Source organism: Cajanus cajan, chromosome 8, assembly GCF_000230855.2.
Source record: "Cajanus cajan strain Asha chromosome 8, NIPB_CcT2T_4, whole genome shotgun sequence".
In the NCBI taxonomy this organism is placed as follows: Eukaryota; Viridiplantae; Streptophyta; class Magnoliopsida; order Fabales; family Fabaceae; genus Cajanus; species Cajanus cajan.
In genome coordinates, this window is record NC_138524.1 from 13,291,968 (window position 1) to 13,313,042 (window position 21,075).

The 21,075-nt window shown below is 33.1% G+C and overlaps 2 protein-coding genes across 4 annotated transcripts; both read left to right on the plus strand.

Annotated features, from left to right (window-relative positions):
• The first annotated feature begins 683 nt into the window (after positions 1–683).
• LOC109816864 (CASP-like protein 1C1) lies at positions 684–2,537 on the plus strand. 2 transcript variants are annotated; one of them, XM_029275125.2, is made up of 3 exons: positions 684–1,035; positions 1,121–1,235; positions 2,103–2,537. In XM_029275125.2, the coding sequence occupies exons 1-3, from the start codon at positions 881–883 to the stop codon at positions 2,334–2,336; spliced, it is 504 nt and encodes a 167-aa protein (XP_029130958.1). In that variant the 5' UTR covers positions 684–880; the 3' UTR covers positions 2,337–2,537. The 2 variants fall into 2 exon arrangements, with proteins under 2 accessions (XP_029130958.1, XP_020237605.1); XM_020382016.3 differs by having other exon boundaries at positions 693–1,035; positions 1,133–1,235.
• An 8,032-nt stretch (positions 2,538–10,569) lies between these two features.
• LOC109816852 (uncharacterized) lies at positions 10,570–15,950 on the plus strand. 2 transcript variants are annotated; one of them, XM_020382002.3, is made up of 3 exons: positions 10,570–10,858; positions 12,082–12,369; positions 14,650–15,950. In XM_020382002.3, the coding sequence occupies exons 1-3, from the start codon at positions 10,703–10,705 to the stop codon at positions 15,829–15,831; spliced, it is 1,626 nt and encodes a 541-aa protein (XP_020237591.1). In that variant the 5' UTR covers positions 10,570–10,702; the 3' UTR covers positions 15,832–15,950. The 2 variants fall into 2 exon arrangements, with proteins under 2 accessions (XP_020237591.1, XP_020237592.1); XM_020382003.3 differs by having other exon boundaries at positions 10,571–10,834.
• Positions 15,951–21,075: the final 5,125 nt, after the last annotated feature.

Genomic DNA, 21,075 nt, shown 5'->3' on the forward strand with positions numbered 1-21,075 from the left:
ATTTGGAACGGCCCGTTCCAGTTGCAAAATTAACACATACCATGTGCAAGCAGAACGGTCCGTTCTGATTTCAGAACGGGCCATTCTGGTTCCAGGTGTATTCATGCAATTTGGCGTCCATGTACGCATCTACGTGACATCCACGTGACCAACAGTTAACTCCGTTTAAATCATTTGAACGAAAGTTTCAAATTGCAATAATTTAAATTATTGGAAATCAAATTGAAACAAAAAATTAAAATGAAATTAAATTAAAACAAAAAAAAATGTTATGAGGAACCAAATAAGGGTTTTAGCCATATTTAGTGTCGTGAAGTAGCATGTGGTGAAAAGGAAGTAACCTTTCTTGCTAGCTGAACCAATTGAAAGGGAAACAAAACGACACCACAGAAAAGACAGAAGTAGAAGAATATTAAAATAATTTATCTTTGTGTTTAGGTTGGAAAATGGCACCTGCTTTATATAGTATCTTAATAAATATTTTTCTTGCTAGAAGTAAATGAAACCGAAAATGACATGAAACTAATATAACTTTTTATACATAAAAGCGAGTGTTTTAAGTGCAAATTACCAAGATAAAAATGGAATTGCTTACATACACAGAGAATAAGGGAACATAGCAGCAAAAATTGAAAAGAAGATGTTACAGGACGACGACGGTGGCTTAAAAAGCAAGACAGATAAGAAATTTCAACTAACACAACCTAAAGAAGTACTATAATTTCTATGCACACCGCATTATTTTCTTTCCTAACACACTGACCCCAGACACAAAATCCTTGTTGACTACTTCTTCAGCATTTGAAACTCCAATACTTCATCTATTAAATTAAACCTTGCTTTGAGGCTTCATTGTACACCAACTTTTTTATTTTCTTTCATGGCCAAGACTAGGAGGGTATGCCATCTTCTGCTAAGGTTCTTGGCCTTTGCAGCAACCATTTCAGCAGTCATTGTGATGGCTACTAGCCATCAGACAGCTACCATCTTCACAGTGTCCTTTGAAGCAAAATACACTAACTCCCCAGCTTTCAAGTAAGTGTCTTGTAGTGTTTATAATAGTTGATGTTTTTTGTTCAACAATATTGTTCGTTTTCTTCATAATGAAAATTGATCAAAGGATTCTATCTAGGTACTTTGTGATTGTATATTCTGTTGTCACTGTCTATGGATTTCTGGTCATCTTTCTTCCTGCACAAAGCTTGCTCTGGAGACTTGTGGTGGCTTTGGATTTGGTAAATATCCTTAAATCTCCTCTTTTTGTTACTCTAAGTTGTTTAGAGCTTGACTTCTGTCCTTAAGTATGATATAAACTATGTTAGAAGAAAAATATTTACTTTGTATATGTTCAAAGTTTCTGATGGAGATTAAACATAATTTCAAATAGTAGTAGATACTTGGTAACGATACTCCGGTAATCAAAAAGAAAATGTGTCACGAGTCACTACAAGCAACACACAAGCAATGCATTAGCTATAGCCACATAGAACCATAATCAAGTTGTTCAGAACTTGTTCTTCATTTCACTGTCAAATTCTGAAAATTACTATATAGAAAAGCATAAAATACTTAGAAAAATCTTATGAATTCTGTAAGTACTGGACACTCCATCTCTTTTGACACTCAAGGAAAGAAAACCGATATATGATTGCACTTTGAGCTGACATTTTATATCATACATCATTAAACTAAAATATTGAATTAGACTGTTATGAAAATAAGTATTAATAACTTCATAATTTAATATGTATGTTAATGGAGTATAAAGACATCCTTGTAACTTCATTATTTGCACATGTTTCGTCACTAATAACACTAGGTTTTTTATATGACATATAATTAAGTATTATTATTTTTTATAAATAAATTGAAAAGCTTAAATGCATGTCATGTAAAAACTAACCGGAATCATGGACAGTTAATGGTCCTGAACTACTTCTAGTTTCTCATTTAGTGGGGTGAATTCAAGTGAGAAAAAAGAAAAACTTCATGTAACGGGGTAAAATTAATATATTAGGATATAATATCAGCACCTTTATTGTAAATGAGTCAAATTCTTACAAAAAAAAAAATGTTATATTAATGTTTGATTTTATGAACAGGTATTCACCATGTTACTCGTGTCAAGCTTCTCTGCTGCTTTGGCTATAGCTCAGGTGGGAAAGAAAGGAAACAGTTATGCAGCATGGCTTCCAATATGTGATTCAGTTCCCAAATACTGTGATCAAGTGACAGGAGCTTTAATCGCTGGTTTCGTTGCAGTGATTATATATATAATTCTTCTGTTGCATTCCATTCATACTGTCATAGACCCTCTCCTCTTGAGCAAAAATTGAACAGCTTTTTAGGGTCAATGTGTTAGGACATCACTGAGAGTAGAGTTTGTGGTAGGTCATATGTTGTTGAACCAACAGTTTAATTTTGTTTTCCATCAGTTTTACTTTTTCTGTCCATTCCCTTTTTCTTATAATATTTTATTTGGCTGAAACATGTTTTCCAATTTTTCATCCTTTTGAATATCATTACTTTTCTACTTAGTCTCTTATTTTGTTTTTTTTTAGAGTCGCATAAGTTCTTCTATTTAGCCTATTAATTTTGAGAGTTGTGTTAGACACTCGAACCGTAAAATAAACAAAAACTTATAAGAATACACTGGATATTTTTTTAATATAATTTATTTTATACTTAAAATTAAAATTTCAATTAGGGAATATAAATCATTATCATTTATGTTAACCATTTTGATATGGAACACATGTTAAACTATTCATATCAAGTGAACTTGTGCCGAGATAAATAATCCGTAATTTTTATTAAAAATCTTCAAAAATATTAGTAGTTGAATCTGATTTTATTTAAAATTGTGTTATTTTAATCTAAAAATTTAAATTACATTAAAATAAAAAATAATTATACTAGTAACTTTTGACATATAATTGGGATATTAGTGAAAATAATTTAATTTATATATAATAGGTGCTGCTAATCAATAGGTTTAAGCCTAAATAAATTAATACTATGAATAACAAGTGCTGCTAATTTTTATACCCATTTCACAGTTCTAACATTTGTAATGACACTGATAGCTTAACTACCGGAATACTGCTAGCATTTTTGGTGGCTTCTTGAGGATTCTCATGATCGTCGATTTCCACCAGTAAATCAACATATTGACGAAGTTTTCCAGTTATTGATAACTCACATGCTTGTTGATAATTGGCATATTTATGGTAATGTAATAAATTTCATAAATATAAAACTCTTACACTTAATAAAATATGATAGATATATTATATTTTAGTGAATACAACATTTAATTATATTATTTTAGTCCATTGTATATTATATTTAATAGAGATTATTTAATGATAATATTTGTTGAATCAGCAGCTACCTACTATCTCATTATTATTGTCGTGAGGCCACCTTCATTCGCGTCACTGAGGTGTGGAAGACTATTTTTATATCTGATAAGTGTCTTAAGGAATTTTCAAGTGTTGTCCTTGGCTATAAATCAGGGGATGTTAATGTTAAACAAATAAAGATACAGGCTAATCAAACATTAAAATATTATTATTTTTATATATCATAATAAATATTTAATGAAGGAAACCCTTATTGTTCAACTAACTATATATTGAGAACTTACACTTTTCTTAAAAAATAAGCAAAGATTCAAACTAAGGAATTGTCATATAGTTACGGATATTAACAGTGGCGAGAAAATAAGTTAATGAACAATTTTTTTAAAATAAAAAATTAATAATCATATATATATATATATATATATAATTTGTCATTGTTTTTACATTTAACAATTCAACTACTCATAATAAAAATTATAAATAAAATTATCTAAGTTAAGTAGTTCCTGAGAATACAAGTAATAATATATGTATAAAAATAAAAATTAATTGAAATCATAAAATGTTCTTTAGTAAAACTACATTATATCATACATACACACATATACACATACATACAGTAATTCAAAAAATGAAATATAAGCTCAAGTAGTTGGTTAAGCAATACTACAACATATTTACAAAAGTAGCAACAAGCTACACCTCCATCCATCATGACTCTCGATCCAACGCCTGACTTCAACTTATCATTACCCTACTCTCATATAAATATTATCATCTCAATATAATCACAAGAAAACATGCAAGGATAAGTTAAAATTTAAAAGAATCAACAAAATAAGTATAAAAGTCAAAACAACTATACTACCAACTTAAACAACTCAACTTGCTTAAACACAACCTCAACTTGCAACTTCTCAACACAACACAACAATGCAACTTATCACGATTCAACATAGCATGTGAACAACACAACTCAATCAACACATCATATATATAACACAACAATTATATGCAACATCACAAATTCAACTAAAAAATATCTTACAATACAGGTGAGTAGTTTAAGTGGTGTGACCCTATCGAACTAATAACAATATTGTCTTTTCAATCTAGCTAGATTAAGAGTCAATTTGGATAAAAATCCACAACAACATGTTTTCTCGAATTTCACCACTTAAATTATAAAAGTAGTATTTTTTGACGGGATAGGACATTTTGGGTGTGGACCTACCACGACGTTAGCATGCATAACTAAATCTCCTATAGGATTAGTCTGTCAACTACCCTCCAAATACTACGTCCCTTCCAATACTTAGTTAGGAATTTTGATCTCTGATCTTGTACCTTACTCTAATTTGGTCATTTTATACATGTATGTCTTGACTTGGCCCCAATACGGATCAACATTGGTCGCATTATAATCAATATAGCTCGACCTGACCTTTATACTGTGATTGCTTTATAGATGGTGTGATTTAACCTTGTCCCCATATTGTATCAACTAAGGTCATAGAGAAGAGACTCAACAATTTGCTTCAAGGGTCAACTTACCGATAAGGGTTTCAACAACTAGGCTCATAGAACACCACCACAACATATCCTCACAATGAGATATTCAACTTTTAAAATAACACATTCTCCAATCCTAAGTCAATCAACACAATTCAACACCATGCCTTAATCATCTAAATACATAATCTTAAATTAATGTATAAAGAACTATCATACAACAACATGCAACCTGTAAACTCTCTTACTTACTCTTACAATGTTCAACACACTTGCTGAGTTGAGTGATTTTTAAGTTTTAGTTGTGAAACTTTTGGTTCTTTGTTTTCGAGAAAGGAAATTGGTGAATTTGAATGAACTTTGGTTGCATATTGAAATGAGAAGTATATATGAATTGATGATGATGTATAGTTGTGGATTTTTGGCATTATATGCTTTGGTTTATTGATTTTCAAGTGAAGAGAACCAATTTTGTGATTTTGCCAAATGCAAAATTCATCATCACGTTGGATGCAACTTCATGACATTCGGTGTAACATAGGCTAGAGGCTCTCTGCCTCATTGACACTGAACATGAAATTGATAATGTCCAACTTGAGTTAGAGGAAAGCTTTTTGACTTGATCACACTAGATCCTAGTGGAGTTGTGGGCATGATCAAGACAAAAACTCTCTAACTAGACAATGTCAGACGCTAAAAATTATCTCTATTATCGTGTGTCTAGAAAACAGATTTTTGCTTCATTAATGTCAAGTTTTTGATATGCAGCAACATTACATACTTTAAAAGAGTTTTACTTGTCACAATTGTCTTATCCAACTCGATAGGAAGATCCATATGATGAAAGGTATATGTTATGATATGAAGAAATAAAATAACTATAGAGAAAATAAAAGGTTATATATATAAAAGATAAGGAGGATAAATATTTATATTTTTCACCGACACCTTCAAAAATTAAAGGAATACAATTTTATAATCTAATAACTATTAAAAATGATACAACAAGTGTTATCATCCAACTTCAAGAAAAATAAAATAACATTAAATTTAAATACAATAATATTCTAATATTTTTAATCCATCTAATATAATCTTTAAACTTTTTTTTTTTCATTTTAAGCTTAGAGCCCATTCTAACATTAATTATACGTCCAATAGAACTTTGTCCTCAAGATTTTAGAATAATTAGATAATCATACAAATTTGATGGAAGAAATTTTGAGAAAAATAAATATTAATCTTTTTAATTAAACCATCATCCAACTTCAAGAAAATAAAATAATAATTAAAATTAAATATAATAATATTCTAATATTCTAAGTTGATTCAATATTCCCTTAAAAAAAAGCATTCATTCAATATAAATTTTCCACTATTTATTTTTCTTTCTTTTAGCTTGTAGCTCATCTTAACATTGCCGATACATAGAACCTTGTCCACAGAGTCATCAGATAATTAGAGAATCACACAAATTTGATCAAAGAAATTGTGGGAGGAATAAATATTAATTTGTTTTAGTATATATTAAATGTTTTAATTAATATTTATAAAAATAAATATCTATTAAGTTACTCATATTATTAAAAAATTCCACTTTTTCAATTAAACTAGTATTTTAGTAGGTATAATATATACATATTTATTATATAATTAAATTTTATAATAAATTATATATAAATAAATATTATGTTTGAATATATAAATTATATTTCACATTTAAGATAAATAATTTATATTATATTATTTTTTTAAGATTATATTTTAGATTTATGATAAATAATTTATATCATAATAAAAAGTTTATTTTTATTTATTGATAATTTATTTTAAAATATTAATATTTAATTCATAAATAATAATTAAATTAAATTAAAAATTAAAAATATCTTTACAAACTTTCTCGTTATAGAAAAACTCATAAAATCACTCTTCCAATATAGCAATTCGGAAATAATATATAAGAGTTAATATAAAGAATATTATCTTAAGGAACTATCAATAGTTAAAACTTAAAAGTAATAGCATGTCAATATTTAAATTATTTATTATAAGTTTAAAAATATAAAATTTAAACATATTTATTTGTTACAAATTATAATTATATAAACAATAAAAATTATCCTATACAATAGTTCGACTCAAATATTAATTATATTAAAAAATTTAAACATTATTTAATACATATGTATTTAAACATTTTAAAAAATTAGCATTTTAGTTGCGTTTATTTATTTTATAAAAATAAAATTTATAATGAACAATTTATATTATTTGATAAGAAAATATATGATTGTAGGTGGTTATTATTAGATGATTGTAGGTTATTCAAGAATATATTAGGTGTTATTATTATTATTATTATTATTATTATTTTAACTTTGGAGATGTAACTTCATGTATTTGAGATCAATTAATAAATATATTTTTGGAATATATAAATCATGATATAATTGAAATTTATAATAAATAACACTTTTAATATATAATTTTAAAAAAAATTGATAAATAATTTATATCATGATATAAATTTTAACTGTTGTTTTAAAAAAAATTATTAAAACTTAATTTAAAAAAATATAGTACATGATAAATTAAAATGTAGAAGTTAAAAAATTCTAAAAATAATTTCATTAAGAAACACTTCCTTTAAAATATTTCATGTAATATAATTGTAACGACCCGTCATGGTCCCTACACTCAGTGGAATAACATTACTACTAGTGAACTAAGAGAATATTAAAACTGGATAACTCATACATATGGGTATATATAAAAATAATAGTAACTATGTTTTTAAGTATAAAATATAACATTATATATGTACAACCATCCAAAATAATAATCTTCTGGTGCTAGTCAAGCACAAACAACAGTTACCCAAGAAGGTAACTCTGACACTAGGACAAAACTCCTCATTTTGCAGCGGTCACCTCAAACTCCAAGCTAGTCCTGACCTGCTCCCATACAAAGTATGATCATCGTAGTCCAACCACATGGAAACAAAAGGGTAAACTAGAGTTCAATAAATAACCATACAAGCATAAAAATAATTATTTATGCTACTCAACTATCAAATCATTCAATCAAGTCCTAAAGGCACTCCCATTCCAATCAATTACCAGTTCATCAAACATAAAGCCAACACCACACACTTCATCATACTAGAAATCATGCAATAATAACAACTCATGACAGATATCAATGCATATCAATCATCTAATACGTCGTCATGTATACACCTAAGAGATCTCCCTAATAATAGAGCAGTATAAGTGACATCCCAATCCTACCAAAACTACCTCAACCGTTTTCACGCCCAATGCGCTCGCTCTATCACAACTAAATAGGATATAAATTCTTACTCGGGTTTACTCGGATGATGTCACTTACACAATTGGAAGTCTAGTTCCACCGTCAGATATAACACAGCTGGGTACAAGCTTACCACGACCTTGACATGCATTACCAAGTCACTTGTAGAGTTCGCCTACCGACTATCCGCAAGGAACCACGCACCTTCCCCAGTACTTGGTTAAGGGAATAACCCTCGACCTCATACTCCGCTCCAACACTAGCTAAGGACTTAGAGGAGACTCACCCACTAGTGGCCTATCCAAGCACCATTCTCACCTAAAACCAGTGACCTATCTAAGCATCACTCTCATTTATATCAGTGGTCTATCCAAGCACCACAATCAAGAGACTCTATGTGAGCTCTTCCAATTCGAAAACGTTTTCCCTCTCCTCAAGTCCTAGGTTAGACACATGCCATAAGGCATCACATGCAATAATGCATCATACATCATACATGGCCAATCCACCATCATGATCAATATCATCCTCATATGAACATATACACATGTCATATCATATTTAAACATTCATACATATCATCACTAAGCATACATATGAACCATACATCATATATCATACATATATGATCAAGTCTTCGACTTTAGACATGCAAAAGCATCATTTTCAATTAGAATCACTAAGTAAACTCACGCTTGGCGCAACCATCTCGCGCCCGACCAAAACCCAACCTGAGAGTCCTACAACTCATCCACGCCCGGTGTGAAATCCCCATGCCTGGCGTCCTTGAGACAAAGACTCGGGATAGTGTCCACACTCGACGCGCTCACCATGTGCTCGACGTCGACCACACAGAGACCTTTAGAGGTCTCCGCGCTTGGCGCCATATCAGAAAAACACCATCCAAGCCACTATCTGATATTGTGCCTGATGTGGTTTCCCTCACGGCCGACGTGAACTCATCTAGAGACTCCCCATTCACAATCGCGCCCAGCGTGTTCAAGAAATGGGTGCCTCTGATGAATGCATGCCCGACACCAAGAACATGCGCCCGACGCAAATTCAAACAGTCACCCCCAAAACTTGGAAAATTTCTTCCAACTCCTGAAAATGAGAAAATCCAACCACATGCAATCCAAGAAATACAATCCATAAACTCCATACAACTAGGAAACATTCTCAGATTCAACATGCACCCTCCCGATGCACCAAAATCACCGAAAACCCCATTTTTCCCAAAATCCCGAAAAATGAGAATTTCTTCAATCCAACCATGGATTCTCCAAATTCATGCATCAATTGAGTTCCTAAACTCACATGCAACCAAACAACATACATTCTAGCTTCCCTCACTTGAATATTGACTCAAAATGGCTAAGAACTGAGAAGAAGAAGAATTTTCTCCCGAAGCTTGACCCGCAGACTTCAATCCACCAATAGCAAGCTTCCTAGCCTGAATTTCAAGAGAAGATAGAAGAGATTAGTAATCTAGAAGAGAAGATGAATCAAAACGAGAAATTTGGGAGAGAAAAGAGCTCATGGACCCAGAGTCCTTCTCTCTAAGTTTCCTTGAGAATGAACTTATGAAATTCTTTTCTTAGAGAAATCCTTATATACTCCGCTCTCTAGAGTCAACTAAACTCTAAAATCTACTCACTACGTTATAATTCTAATTTTTACTAATTTTTATACGTAGTTATGGTTATTCTGATTTTTATACGCAGCAATGATATATTAAATATTAGTTGGTGAAAATATTCAATACTTTGTCTAATGTACTCTAATAATACTTCCTCCATTTTTTATTTATAGTCGTTTAAGGTTTTGCACGAGACTTGAGGAAATGATTGATATTTTAATTTTCAAAAATATTTATTACTTACTTTCCTATTCTACCCTCTATTTTTTTAATAGTATTTTGTTGGAAACATATTGTCCTTTTAAATGTAACATTAACTTTACATAGGTAGTTAGAGAAAAAATAAGTAAACATTAGAAAATATTATTCAATAAACATACATTAATTATCAAGGATAAAAATGAGAAAAAAAATTTAATAAATTATTAATTTTAATAAAATAATAATAAAAAATAATAAATTATGATAAAATGATTATAAATAAAAAATAGAGGGAGTACAAAATTTAATCATAATCTCGTCATTTTAAATTCTAAAAAGATAATTAACCCACTGACTGCCACACACCAAAATCAAGAAATCCCAACTAAAAAACACTGGTCGGTGTGCATCTCATCGTTATCCTCATCTTCTACACAATGCTCCTCGTTTTTTAAAACGTTTCTTTCACATTTTTTTTATCATAAAAAAATAAAACCCTAAATGATTTTCCCTTTTTAAAAAAGTTTTACAAATACGAAACTTGGTTTTGCGGAAAAGCAAAGTAACAACAACAACACATAGCATCCAATAAACATCTCTCTCTAAACATTTTCTCTCTCCTCAATCTATTCTGAATTCTTTCTTCTCTGCGAATCTTCAAGCTCCAGCCATGGCGTCTGGGTCCTCGGGTCGCGGCAACTCTGCCACCAAAGGCTTCGATTTCGCTTCCGATGACATCCTCTGCTCCTACGACGACTACGCCAACCGCGATTCTAGTTCCAACGGCAATCACGCCGATCCGGTAACTTCTCCCAATTCAACTAAGGTATAATCACCCATGTGCCCTCCGTATCGTTTCGCGCGTTGACTCGCGCGTTTTTGGCCTCCGAGGGCAATTTCAGAACGTGGGTCTCGGTCTTTTAGAGCAAAAGTCGTTAGGGTTTAGGAAAGTTTTTATTTTTATACATAAAGCAAAAATGTTAACGGTGGAGTTTTTTTTTTTTTGGGCGCTGCGATTCCCAATTCCCTTTTATCGCAACTCATTGGGTGTTTGTCTGGGTTGGGAGTTGAAGTAGGAAAAATTGGAGTGACTTGCTGAGTTTTGTGTTTGTGTTGTTTTTGTAGTGACATCTTACTACCTTGGGATGTGATTTCGATGTTGTGATTGAATGTTTAGTGTCAAACAAAAGTTTTGTGGTGAATGAATGTGAAGCTGTTTTCTTTTGGGGTTATGGAATTCGCTCTGGTTAGGGGAGTTAATTTATCTTATTGGTGCGACTGAATTATGAGTTTGGTATGTGGATGGCGTCAAATTGACTGGATGAGAGTGAGAGGAAAAAAGAATATTCTGGTGTAGTATGCATTTGTATCCCGAGTGTTGAGTTTTCTTTATCCGTAGACGTGCTTGAGTTTATTTTTTATTTTTTAATTTTTTTATGCTATATGAAAACGCTGATGTGCTAGTTGAATGAGTTCAACTTGGTTGACAGTTGAGAGAGACAATAAGGAATTGTGTCCAAGTGTGCCAGGTATATATATGTTTTGGTGGGTTAGACACTATGATACTTTTAATGTATGCAGGCAGGTGCCTTTACTGATATATTGATGAACATGATTGACTGTACGTTTGGAACATAATTGATCAATTCTCACGTCCAAAATTAGAAATGTAATCTATTATTGGCCTATTTTGGTTTATGGGTATATGATGACAAGTGTAAGTAGTAGGTCAACTCTACAAATCTTATCAAAGAAGAAATCGGTGAAATTAGGGGAAAAAAACCGTAGTTTAGGAGGAAGGAGAATGATTATATCATACTTATTTTTAATACTTGAATTGTCCAATTGAGTTAAATTGCTTATTGTGGGTGACCAGGTTCTGTTTACTTGGAACTGTTGTGCTTGGCTGCTTGCTTTATTGAGTATTCTTGACTATTCTGAAACTTATTGTTTCTTTATGCAGTATATTCTTTTAATGATTATAAGCTACATGTGCTTTTAATTCCTACCTGGTAAATTTTTGAATCTCATATCCACACCATTTGGCAGGATTTTCACAAATCAAGGATGGCAAGGACATCAATGTTTCCTACTACGGCCTATAATCCACCTGAAGAATCTTTAAGCCAAGATGTGATTGTGACTGTAGAGAAGAGTATGAAAAAATATGCTGACAATCTCATGCGGTTTCTTGAGGGAATTAGTTCCAGGCTATCACAGTTGGAATTATACTGCTATAATCTTGACAAATCTATTGGAGAAATGAAATCTGATTTAAATCGTGACCATGCGGAGCAAGATTCGAGGCTGAAATCTCTTGAAAAGCACCTCCAAGAAGTAAGTTGCAACTTTAATATGTAATATCTGTAGTAGGGTATTAGTATTCTAGTTGTACTGTGTGGTTTCACTCATTTTATTGTGCTTGATAAATTGCTTATAGCTCTAGGTTACAGTTGCACAAATACAGGTGCTACTATGTTCTCATATCATATTAGTATTGGTATGGATATGGAATATGGTATATTTTCTTGAGATGAGTGTGTGGGTGGCTACACTTGATGCAATTTGGTCATCCAAAGATTTAAAATGACATCAAAATGATCCGAATTGATGTCACATAGATCTTGAATGAAGGATCATTTTTGATGTCATTTTAAACTTTTGGAGGACCAAATTGGTTTCAAGTGCATCTTTAAAAGACCAAAATGCTAGTTCAGTCTTATCATTATTACAAGGCCTGTTGTCTTTTGCTGTTATTTAAATCCATTTTTTGTGGACTTAAAACCCCAAATAAGTTTTTCCTGCTTCAGCCCTTTGAAATATATGATGCCCGATTTTTATTGGCTCCCATCAAGACAGTTTTTATTTAATCTTACCTTTATCCTCATCCTCTCCAATCCTCACGGACAAGCGTTGATGTAACAATACACCAAAAACTCACTAGAAATTCTCCATAATCTTATTGATAATATGTAAACGAGAGATACCAACATGAAACACTCAAAGGGGCATTCATTCTTAGTTGACCTCTAGTCAAATGATCAAGTCCCAAAACCAAAGAAAAACAGATTGTATCAAGACAAGGTAAAATCCCTATTTTATCATTAAGGGGATAAAACATTATCAAATTAAAATGCTCATCCTTCACATATGGACTAAACAACAACACAGGAAGAACATGGTAGCAAGGATGCTGAAACTTGTTTGTCCTTGATCAAAGTTCATAATTGTGTAGTGTACACAATGAACAGCAAAGATAAAGCTGGCAAGAACCGGGATCAGTAATAGCTAAGAAGGATGAAGTCAAACATGGTGACGGATTCTATTCCTTTTTTGGGCCAGGTAGATGCTGGCAAAAAAATGTGTTTCAGTTTCAAGGCGGTACAGGTTGTTGGCATGGGTTGGTGTGTAACCTTGCCATATTATATCAATATATTGCCTTCATTTGGATTCGTGGTGTGAGATGGGATGGAGTGCTATTTTATTATGTTCCATTGTTTGGATTGCTGAAATTGCAATGAGGTGCAGTGGTTTCTAATGGCATGAATCCCATCTCATTCTGTCCAATCTTTCAATTTTTGTTCCCCACAATTTGGGGACCATAGGATGGAATCTAAATCACCCAAATGATTATAATTATTTGTTGATGATTCACCCATTAGTGAGAAGTATTGCAAAACCTTGTTTTTAGTGTCTCAGCCCAATACTCCACTCAACCCAGTAGCCCCTCCTAGTTGTGGGTGCCTTTCTCCCGTGACAACATCAAATAATAGCATGTTAAGTACCAGATTATATGATATTGCTTTGTATTGGCATGATAGTGACAACAATAACCAAAGTACACGTATAGATTTACATTTCTTCAAGATATAACATTTTTTTTTCTTATTAATATTTCAATTTGATTGAATCAACCAGTCTCCACTCTCCAGTCCTAGGGGTGTTGATCGGATGGTTTGGATAAATTTTAAATTGGGCTATATTGGACGTGTAGAAAACAATCCATTTATGATTGTTGGAAATGTATTGGAAAATCCAACCCGTCCATGACCCATTTAATTAAAACCATTTAATCCATTCATTAATCACTTTCTTTTTTCGGATGGATATCCAATCCATGAGCCATTTGTTTAAAAGTGTGTTATATTTTAGAAATTCGTTTTCAATAATTGCAATATTTTTTGTCAGTGGATTACACAGTGATGGAGAAGTAGTATGAAGAAGAATAAATTGGCTTTCAACAGCGATTGGAAGAACCACTTGACCTTTTTTTTCCTATAATTTAATAATCCAATGGATTGGGGAAAGAATGGATGGATCATTAATTGGGGGGCCCAATGGACTAGAGGGGGCCCCTGCAAAGATTTGGATTAGAGGGACCATACTGTGTCAGGATTTATTGGTTTGGCTTAGTAATGTGGACCTGAAAAAATAGTCTTGTCTGATTTTTCAAACCCAACCTTAGTTGATCTCAATTTGCAAATTTTTAATGTTTGTACATCAAGTTTATCACGTGCCAATCCGGTTCTATGCAGTGTTGCTAAATTAAGAATCGTTTACCATTACAATAATCTGTAGATTTGTTCCAACCTCATTTTTCTTATTTTGCTTATGTAGGTTCACAGGTCTGTACAAATTTTAAGAGACAAGCAAGAGCTAGCTGATACTCAGAAAGAATTAGCCAAGCTTCAACTTGCTCAGAAAGAATCATCTTCCTCGAGCCATTCACAGTCCAATGAGGAGAGATCTTCACCTACTACAGATCCTAAGAAAACTGATAATGCATCTGATGCAACCAACCAGCAGTTGGCTCTTGCCTTGCCTCATCAAATTCCCCCTCAACAGCAGCCTGCAGCACCCCCAACTCAACCTCCTGCACAAAATGTGACTCAAGCCCCTCAACAGCCTCCTTATTACATGCCACCCACCCCTCTGCCGAATCCAGCCGTGGCCCAGCACCCCCAGAACCAGTACCTACATTCTGATCAACAATATCGAACACCCCAAATTGTGGCTCCACAACCAGCACCATCTCAAGTGACCCCATCCCCAGCTGTGCAACAATTTTCTCACTATCAGCAGCCACAGCAACATCCACAGCCACAGCAGCCGCAGCAACAACAACAATGGGCACAGCAGGTGCAACCTTCACAGGCACCCCCAATGCAATCTCAAGTAAGACCTCCCTCTCCATCTGTGTACCCACCATACCAGCCAAATCAAGCAACAAACCAATCACCTTCAGAAACACTGCCAAACAGCATGACCATGCAAATGCCATATTCAGGAGTTCCACCACCAGGTTCTAGCCGAGATGCCATGACATATGGATATGGAGGAGCTGGCAGAACAGTTCCACAGCAACCTCCACCCCAGCAGATGAAGGGCTCTTTTCCTGCACAGCCAGGTGAAATGTATGGACCTACCGGGAACCTCTCAGCGCTTCCTCCTCCTAGTAGTGCATACATGATGTATGATGGTGAGGGAGGAAGAACACATCATCCACCCCAACCACCATCTCATTTTGCTCAACCTGGATATCCTCCAACAAGTGCTTCCCTTCAGAACCCCCCAGGTCACAATCTTATGGTCCGGAATCCGAACCAGTCGCAATTTGTCCGCAACCATCCCTACAATGAGTTGATTGAGAAATTGGTGAGCATGGGATTCAGGGGTGACCATGTGGCAAGTGTGATCCAGAGGATGGAGGAGAGTGGACAGGCCATTGATTTCAACTCAGTACTTGACAGGTTGAATGTGCATGGCTCTGTGGGTCCACAGAGAGGATGGTCTGGGTGATGAACAACTTTTCTGAACAGTTACTATGTCTACCAAACTGAATACTCTGTTCAAACCCTCAAATCATTGCGTGTTTTATTATGCATGGAATAAAAGTTTTATTTAGTGTGTACGGTTTATGATCTTGTGTAAAAATGTCTCGGTGAGGATTATCTAGTATTTATGCAGAAAATCCCTCACTTGCTCTTTTCTATTTTTTAAAAATTTATATTTTAAAGTATATGAAACTTTAGATTATTGATAATCTACTCGTTTGTTATCTCTATACAACTTTTACTTTAAGAAAGAGAGATTATAGGTTCACTAATAAAGATAATATTTACTTTATGTGTTCAATATACATGTTTTTTTTTAAGGTATTCCCCTGTTGGATGAAGTGGAAGTAATTATAGGACAGGTTTCGAGAGTTAGCCATTGTTAAGGGACAATTATCCAATTTCCTTAAATAAGATTCTCTTGAAAGATATTTTAAGAAATTGTGTGTGAAATCTATTATACTGTTTGGGGATTTTTTTCGTAGCTTTAAAAATTATTTTCAGAAATAGTTGACGATTAAACAAGGCAAAAAGTGTACCAAAAAATATATCTTCTTTATTACTATCCACTATTCATTTTGTAAAAAAAATAAATCTTTCACATCGAAATGAGTTTTATATATTGAAAGCTAAAGCTTAAAACATTTCTTTGAGGTATTGGGATTCTTTTAAGTGATAGCTTTTTTTTTAACAAACATTTTTTTTTATATATATTAATTAGATATTCAATTTTTAATCTCATCTTTAACTTAACTATAAGATTATCTATTAGTTGCCTAATCATAATATAATAATGATGATAAATTAATATAAATATTAAATATTGAATATATTAAGAAAAAATAAAGTTAAATTATAAAATACCAGTGATTTGTAATGTAATCATGTTTTATATAGTTATATCTTAAAACTTTTTTTTAAAAAAAATTATCATATACAACCTTTGTTATTATAAGCAATAAATTAAGTTTTTCTTTCCAGTCTTAATTATAAATAATAATTATTAATTTTTAAAATTATTCAAGGTTAAATTTTTATTATATTCTTAATTTATTATTAACTTTATTTCTTATGTATTTATTTATAATTAATATTAAATAAAAGAATTACTTAAAATATAAGATATATTTGAATTAAAACAAAATTTTATGATAGAATTAATTAAAAGTAATAATATTAATTATTTTTTATAGTTTTGACAATTTGTTTTATGTTGGTTATAATTAGAACTAAAAGTAATATATTGTAGGATACCAAACAACACTTAGAAGTTATCACGAAAATCAATGTCAGAATAGACACAACCAAGCAAATATTCAAAGAGTTTACAACTAATTTTGACTTGCCTACACAATCTAAAAAAAATAAAGGAGTGTGTAACGCCCGAGTCGAACAAAATAGAAACTTCTCTCTACCTTTCTCCTTCACTAAGTCTGATGAAGTGGAAGCCTCTGAACCCGTCAAAGAGAACACACGACCTATTGTCGTCGATTGCTTCACCCTCGATGCACTTCTGGTCTGATTTGCCTTCTTTGGCCAATCCTTCACAACATGTCCAAGCTTACTAGATTGGAAACATCTAGAAGAGGTAGTAGTACAGTCCTACACCATGTGTGGTCCCTCACACTGGTAACATCTCAAGCTCTGTGCTCTTACTCCCGGTGCCTTAACGGGCTTCCTTGTGATAGAACCCTTTTATTGTTGGGGCCTATCATAAGGTTTCCTTTCAACACCACCTTTGTGGCCCATCCATTACTTTCACCACTCGACCACTTCCTTTGAGCCTCTCCACAACCTTTGCCTTTTCCAACAAGGCCAAAAACTCTTTGATGGCCATAGACACCACTACTCTTCTCAACTTATATTTCAAGAGCAAACTTCCTACCCTTTAAAGCCTTAGAGATAGCTTGGTGAAGAAGTGTGACAAGTACTTGCACTGCATGGCATAGTCTTACACAAACATCCCTCATTGCTGCAAACTCAAAAACTTATCCTTCTTTGCATGCCTCACACTCTCTAGAAAGTACTTCGCAAGAAAAGTCCCTTTGAAGCATTCCTAGTCCACTCCATACCCTTGGCCACAAGCATCTATAGGTACCTCTTTATCAATATTCTGCCTCCCCAACCAACATGTACACAACATAGGCAAGTTTCCTCTCAACTATACATCCTAAAACCATGAAAATTTTCTCCATCTCACAAATCCAAGTGGTCAGCCACCTTTAGATCCACGTCACCCCTAAATTGAGGATGATGACACTTCCCAAACTCAACCAGGTCTTAGCTCTCCTATGAACCCATCGATGTTATTGCCTCAGCTACAACTCTCTCTACCTCCACTCTAGCCAAGTGAGTGGTCTGTTGTTGCATCCTATGTGCCATCATCTCTATGGCACAGGTGGTCTGGTCATACTAAGGCCTAACCATCTTCTATAGAGATCAATAAACCCATTAAGCAATGCTCATTAATCAACAACATCAACAACTTTAAAACATTAAAAAACTTGACAACTCTTGTAATACAACTTAACATCTATGCAATAGAAGCATAACAATTTCACCTTCACACAGTGTCCCTAAAAAAACTCGATCGACTCTGATACCAAAAAATGTAACAACCCAACAGGTCACCATACTTACTACAAAAAAATCAGCATTAAGTTGAAGCTAAAACATGCATATAGTAAAACGTATGGAGTATACACGACATAAAAATATCCAATACTTATAATGTCTAAACTACTATAAAATGTCCTCTAGATAGTTGGTCAATGACTCCAAAATATGTCTCCACCAGAAAGTCATACAAAACAAGTCACCTCCAATGTGACTCGCCATCACCCGTGTAGCTAACCACCTAATCCTGTCTTGCTCGCATGCCAAATATGGTCATCACAATCCCAACCACAAGGAAAAGTTGGGTAAACTTACGAAAGCAATAATGTACAACAATTACAACAAAGGTAACAAAAGCATCTATTAACAATAGCACCACTCCCAACTTAACAACTTAACTCAACATTTATCAACTTTATTATAATAACATCTCTACACACAATATCAACAACTAATGCATTGTCACGTATGTCAACTGAAGAAATCTTCTACAATTGAGGTGAATAGTTTAAGTGACTTGACTCTATCGAACCACAATGTTAGATCGATCTCAACTAAGTTAGATATATGACAACGTTAGGCCTCAAAGAGAGCTAGGTATAGACAAATTAGTTTGATTTCTTAGGTTTTAACATTTAAACTATGAAATATGGTACTATGTCAAGGTAGAATAGTTTGGGTATGACCTACCATGACATTAGCTTGCAATACTAAGACACATATGGGATTAGCCCATCAACTACCCTCCAAATACCACAACCCTCTAGTACTAAGTTAGAGATCAAGTCCTTGACTTCATACCTTTTTCGGTTAGTCACTCAACCATGATATGGTTTGACAACCTCCATATCAAACCACATAGACCCTAGAAGGATGATCAACTTTAAACAACATAGTTCACTTCTAGCATTTATGTTTCTTAATTAAGACATGTATCTCAATCACGTGTCCAGAACTTTACAACTTAGCAACTATACATCATACAACTTACAATTTAACATCAACAATTCATTTAACCACTTAAATGTAGGTATATATCAACATACCAACTACTTTATCATCAATATTACTTTATCATCAATATTCAACTATAATTCATCATAAAGCAGACAACATATAACATGTAGATCACGTCCAACACTATTTAAATGGTTTTTAACGCTATTGAAACAAAGAGTTCCTTGTCTCATCCACACCTAACATTGCACCACTTGTGCCCAACATGATTGAGATAGAGTAAGCTCCATTCTTTCGCATTTGGCATGGCAAAACCCATGCCCAACCCTAATTAAGAAGAAAGCCTTTGCTTAAATCACGCCCGATGCATTCAACTCACATCTGACGTGATTCCAACTCGAGGTGAGTATCACTCCTCACTCTTGATGTCACTGATTTTGCACCCAACACGATTGAGGCAAATATTTCTCTTTAAACTCATGCCTAATATTCTAAAGGCATGTTTAATGTAATATCGGGTTTGCACTTATGCAAAACAATAATCATCCAATCTACCTTAAATTCAACCAATTTCCAACATATAATGCGTAAAACAACATGTGAGCATCATAAATAGTTTGGAAACCACCTCATTTACAACATGCAACCATGATCAACCAAGATCCAACATTTCCTCATAATCCCCTCATGAGTAGCTTCAAGAATAAAACTCCAACCCACTACTTCCGCAACCAACGATTTAAATTTCATCAACACGTCACAAAACTATAAATTCTTAGGCACAGAACTTGTTTACACACATAACCAATGCAAGTTTCCTTTGTCACCTTGGAGAACCAAAATTTGCTAAAGAGAAAAAGGGAAGGAAGAAGCCCCGCACGACTCCAAGCCTACTCCGCTTGAGTCCTATGAACTTCACTAACACGAAGACCTACTTTTATCACTAGACGACTAAACATAAAACAAAGGGAAGGAGGTCTCAACCAAGGAGAAAAAATGAAAAAAGAGATAAATCTTTTACACTAGCTCTCACTATCAAAATAGATTTATGAGATCCTACTAAACTTAAATTTGTTCAATTTAACATTTCATATATTTAATGATATTTTTTATTTTTCCACTCGTGAATCATATAAAAATTACACTTTATTTAGTTATTCCACACATAAAATTTTATAGGTTCATAGTAAATCATAAGTTCACGACATATTTCGCTAAAACTTATACTAGTAAGTTAATTTAATTTAAATTTCAATAGAAACACGAAATAGTCAAAAGTGAGAAAGACGAAATGTTGGGGGATGTCTCCAATGCCATCGTTGGAAGCTTCAATACAACGGATGAAAACGAAATACTTTTCCTTCTAATTTTTTTTAAAATCTATAAAAAAATATTTTCAGTATTCTATTACAATCATTTTACTTTTTTCCTTTTGAAAATTTCCTAATTTTCTTTAGCTCTATTTTTTCAATAAAAATAATGGGTGAAGCAAAGGACTGTTTGCTTTGACAAAACGAGTGAAAACAATTTATTAGAAGCTTTCTTGTTATGTACCCCAAGGTTGATAATTTCTAAGAACTTAACCTAACCTAGTTGGGCCGAAAGCAACAGTTCCAACAAAAGGTGCATGTGCACA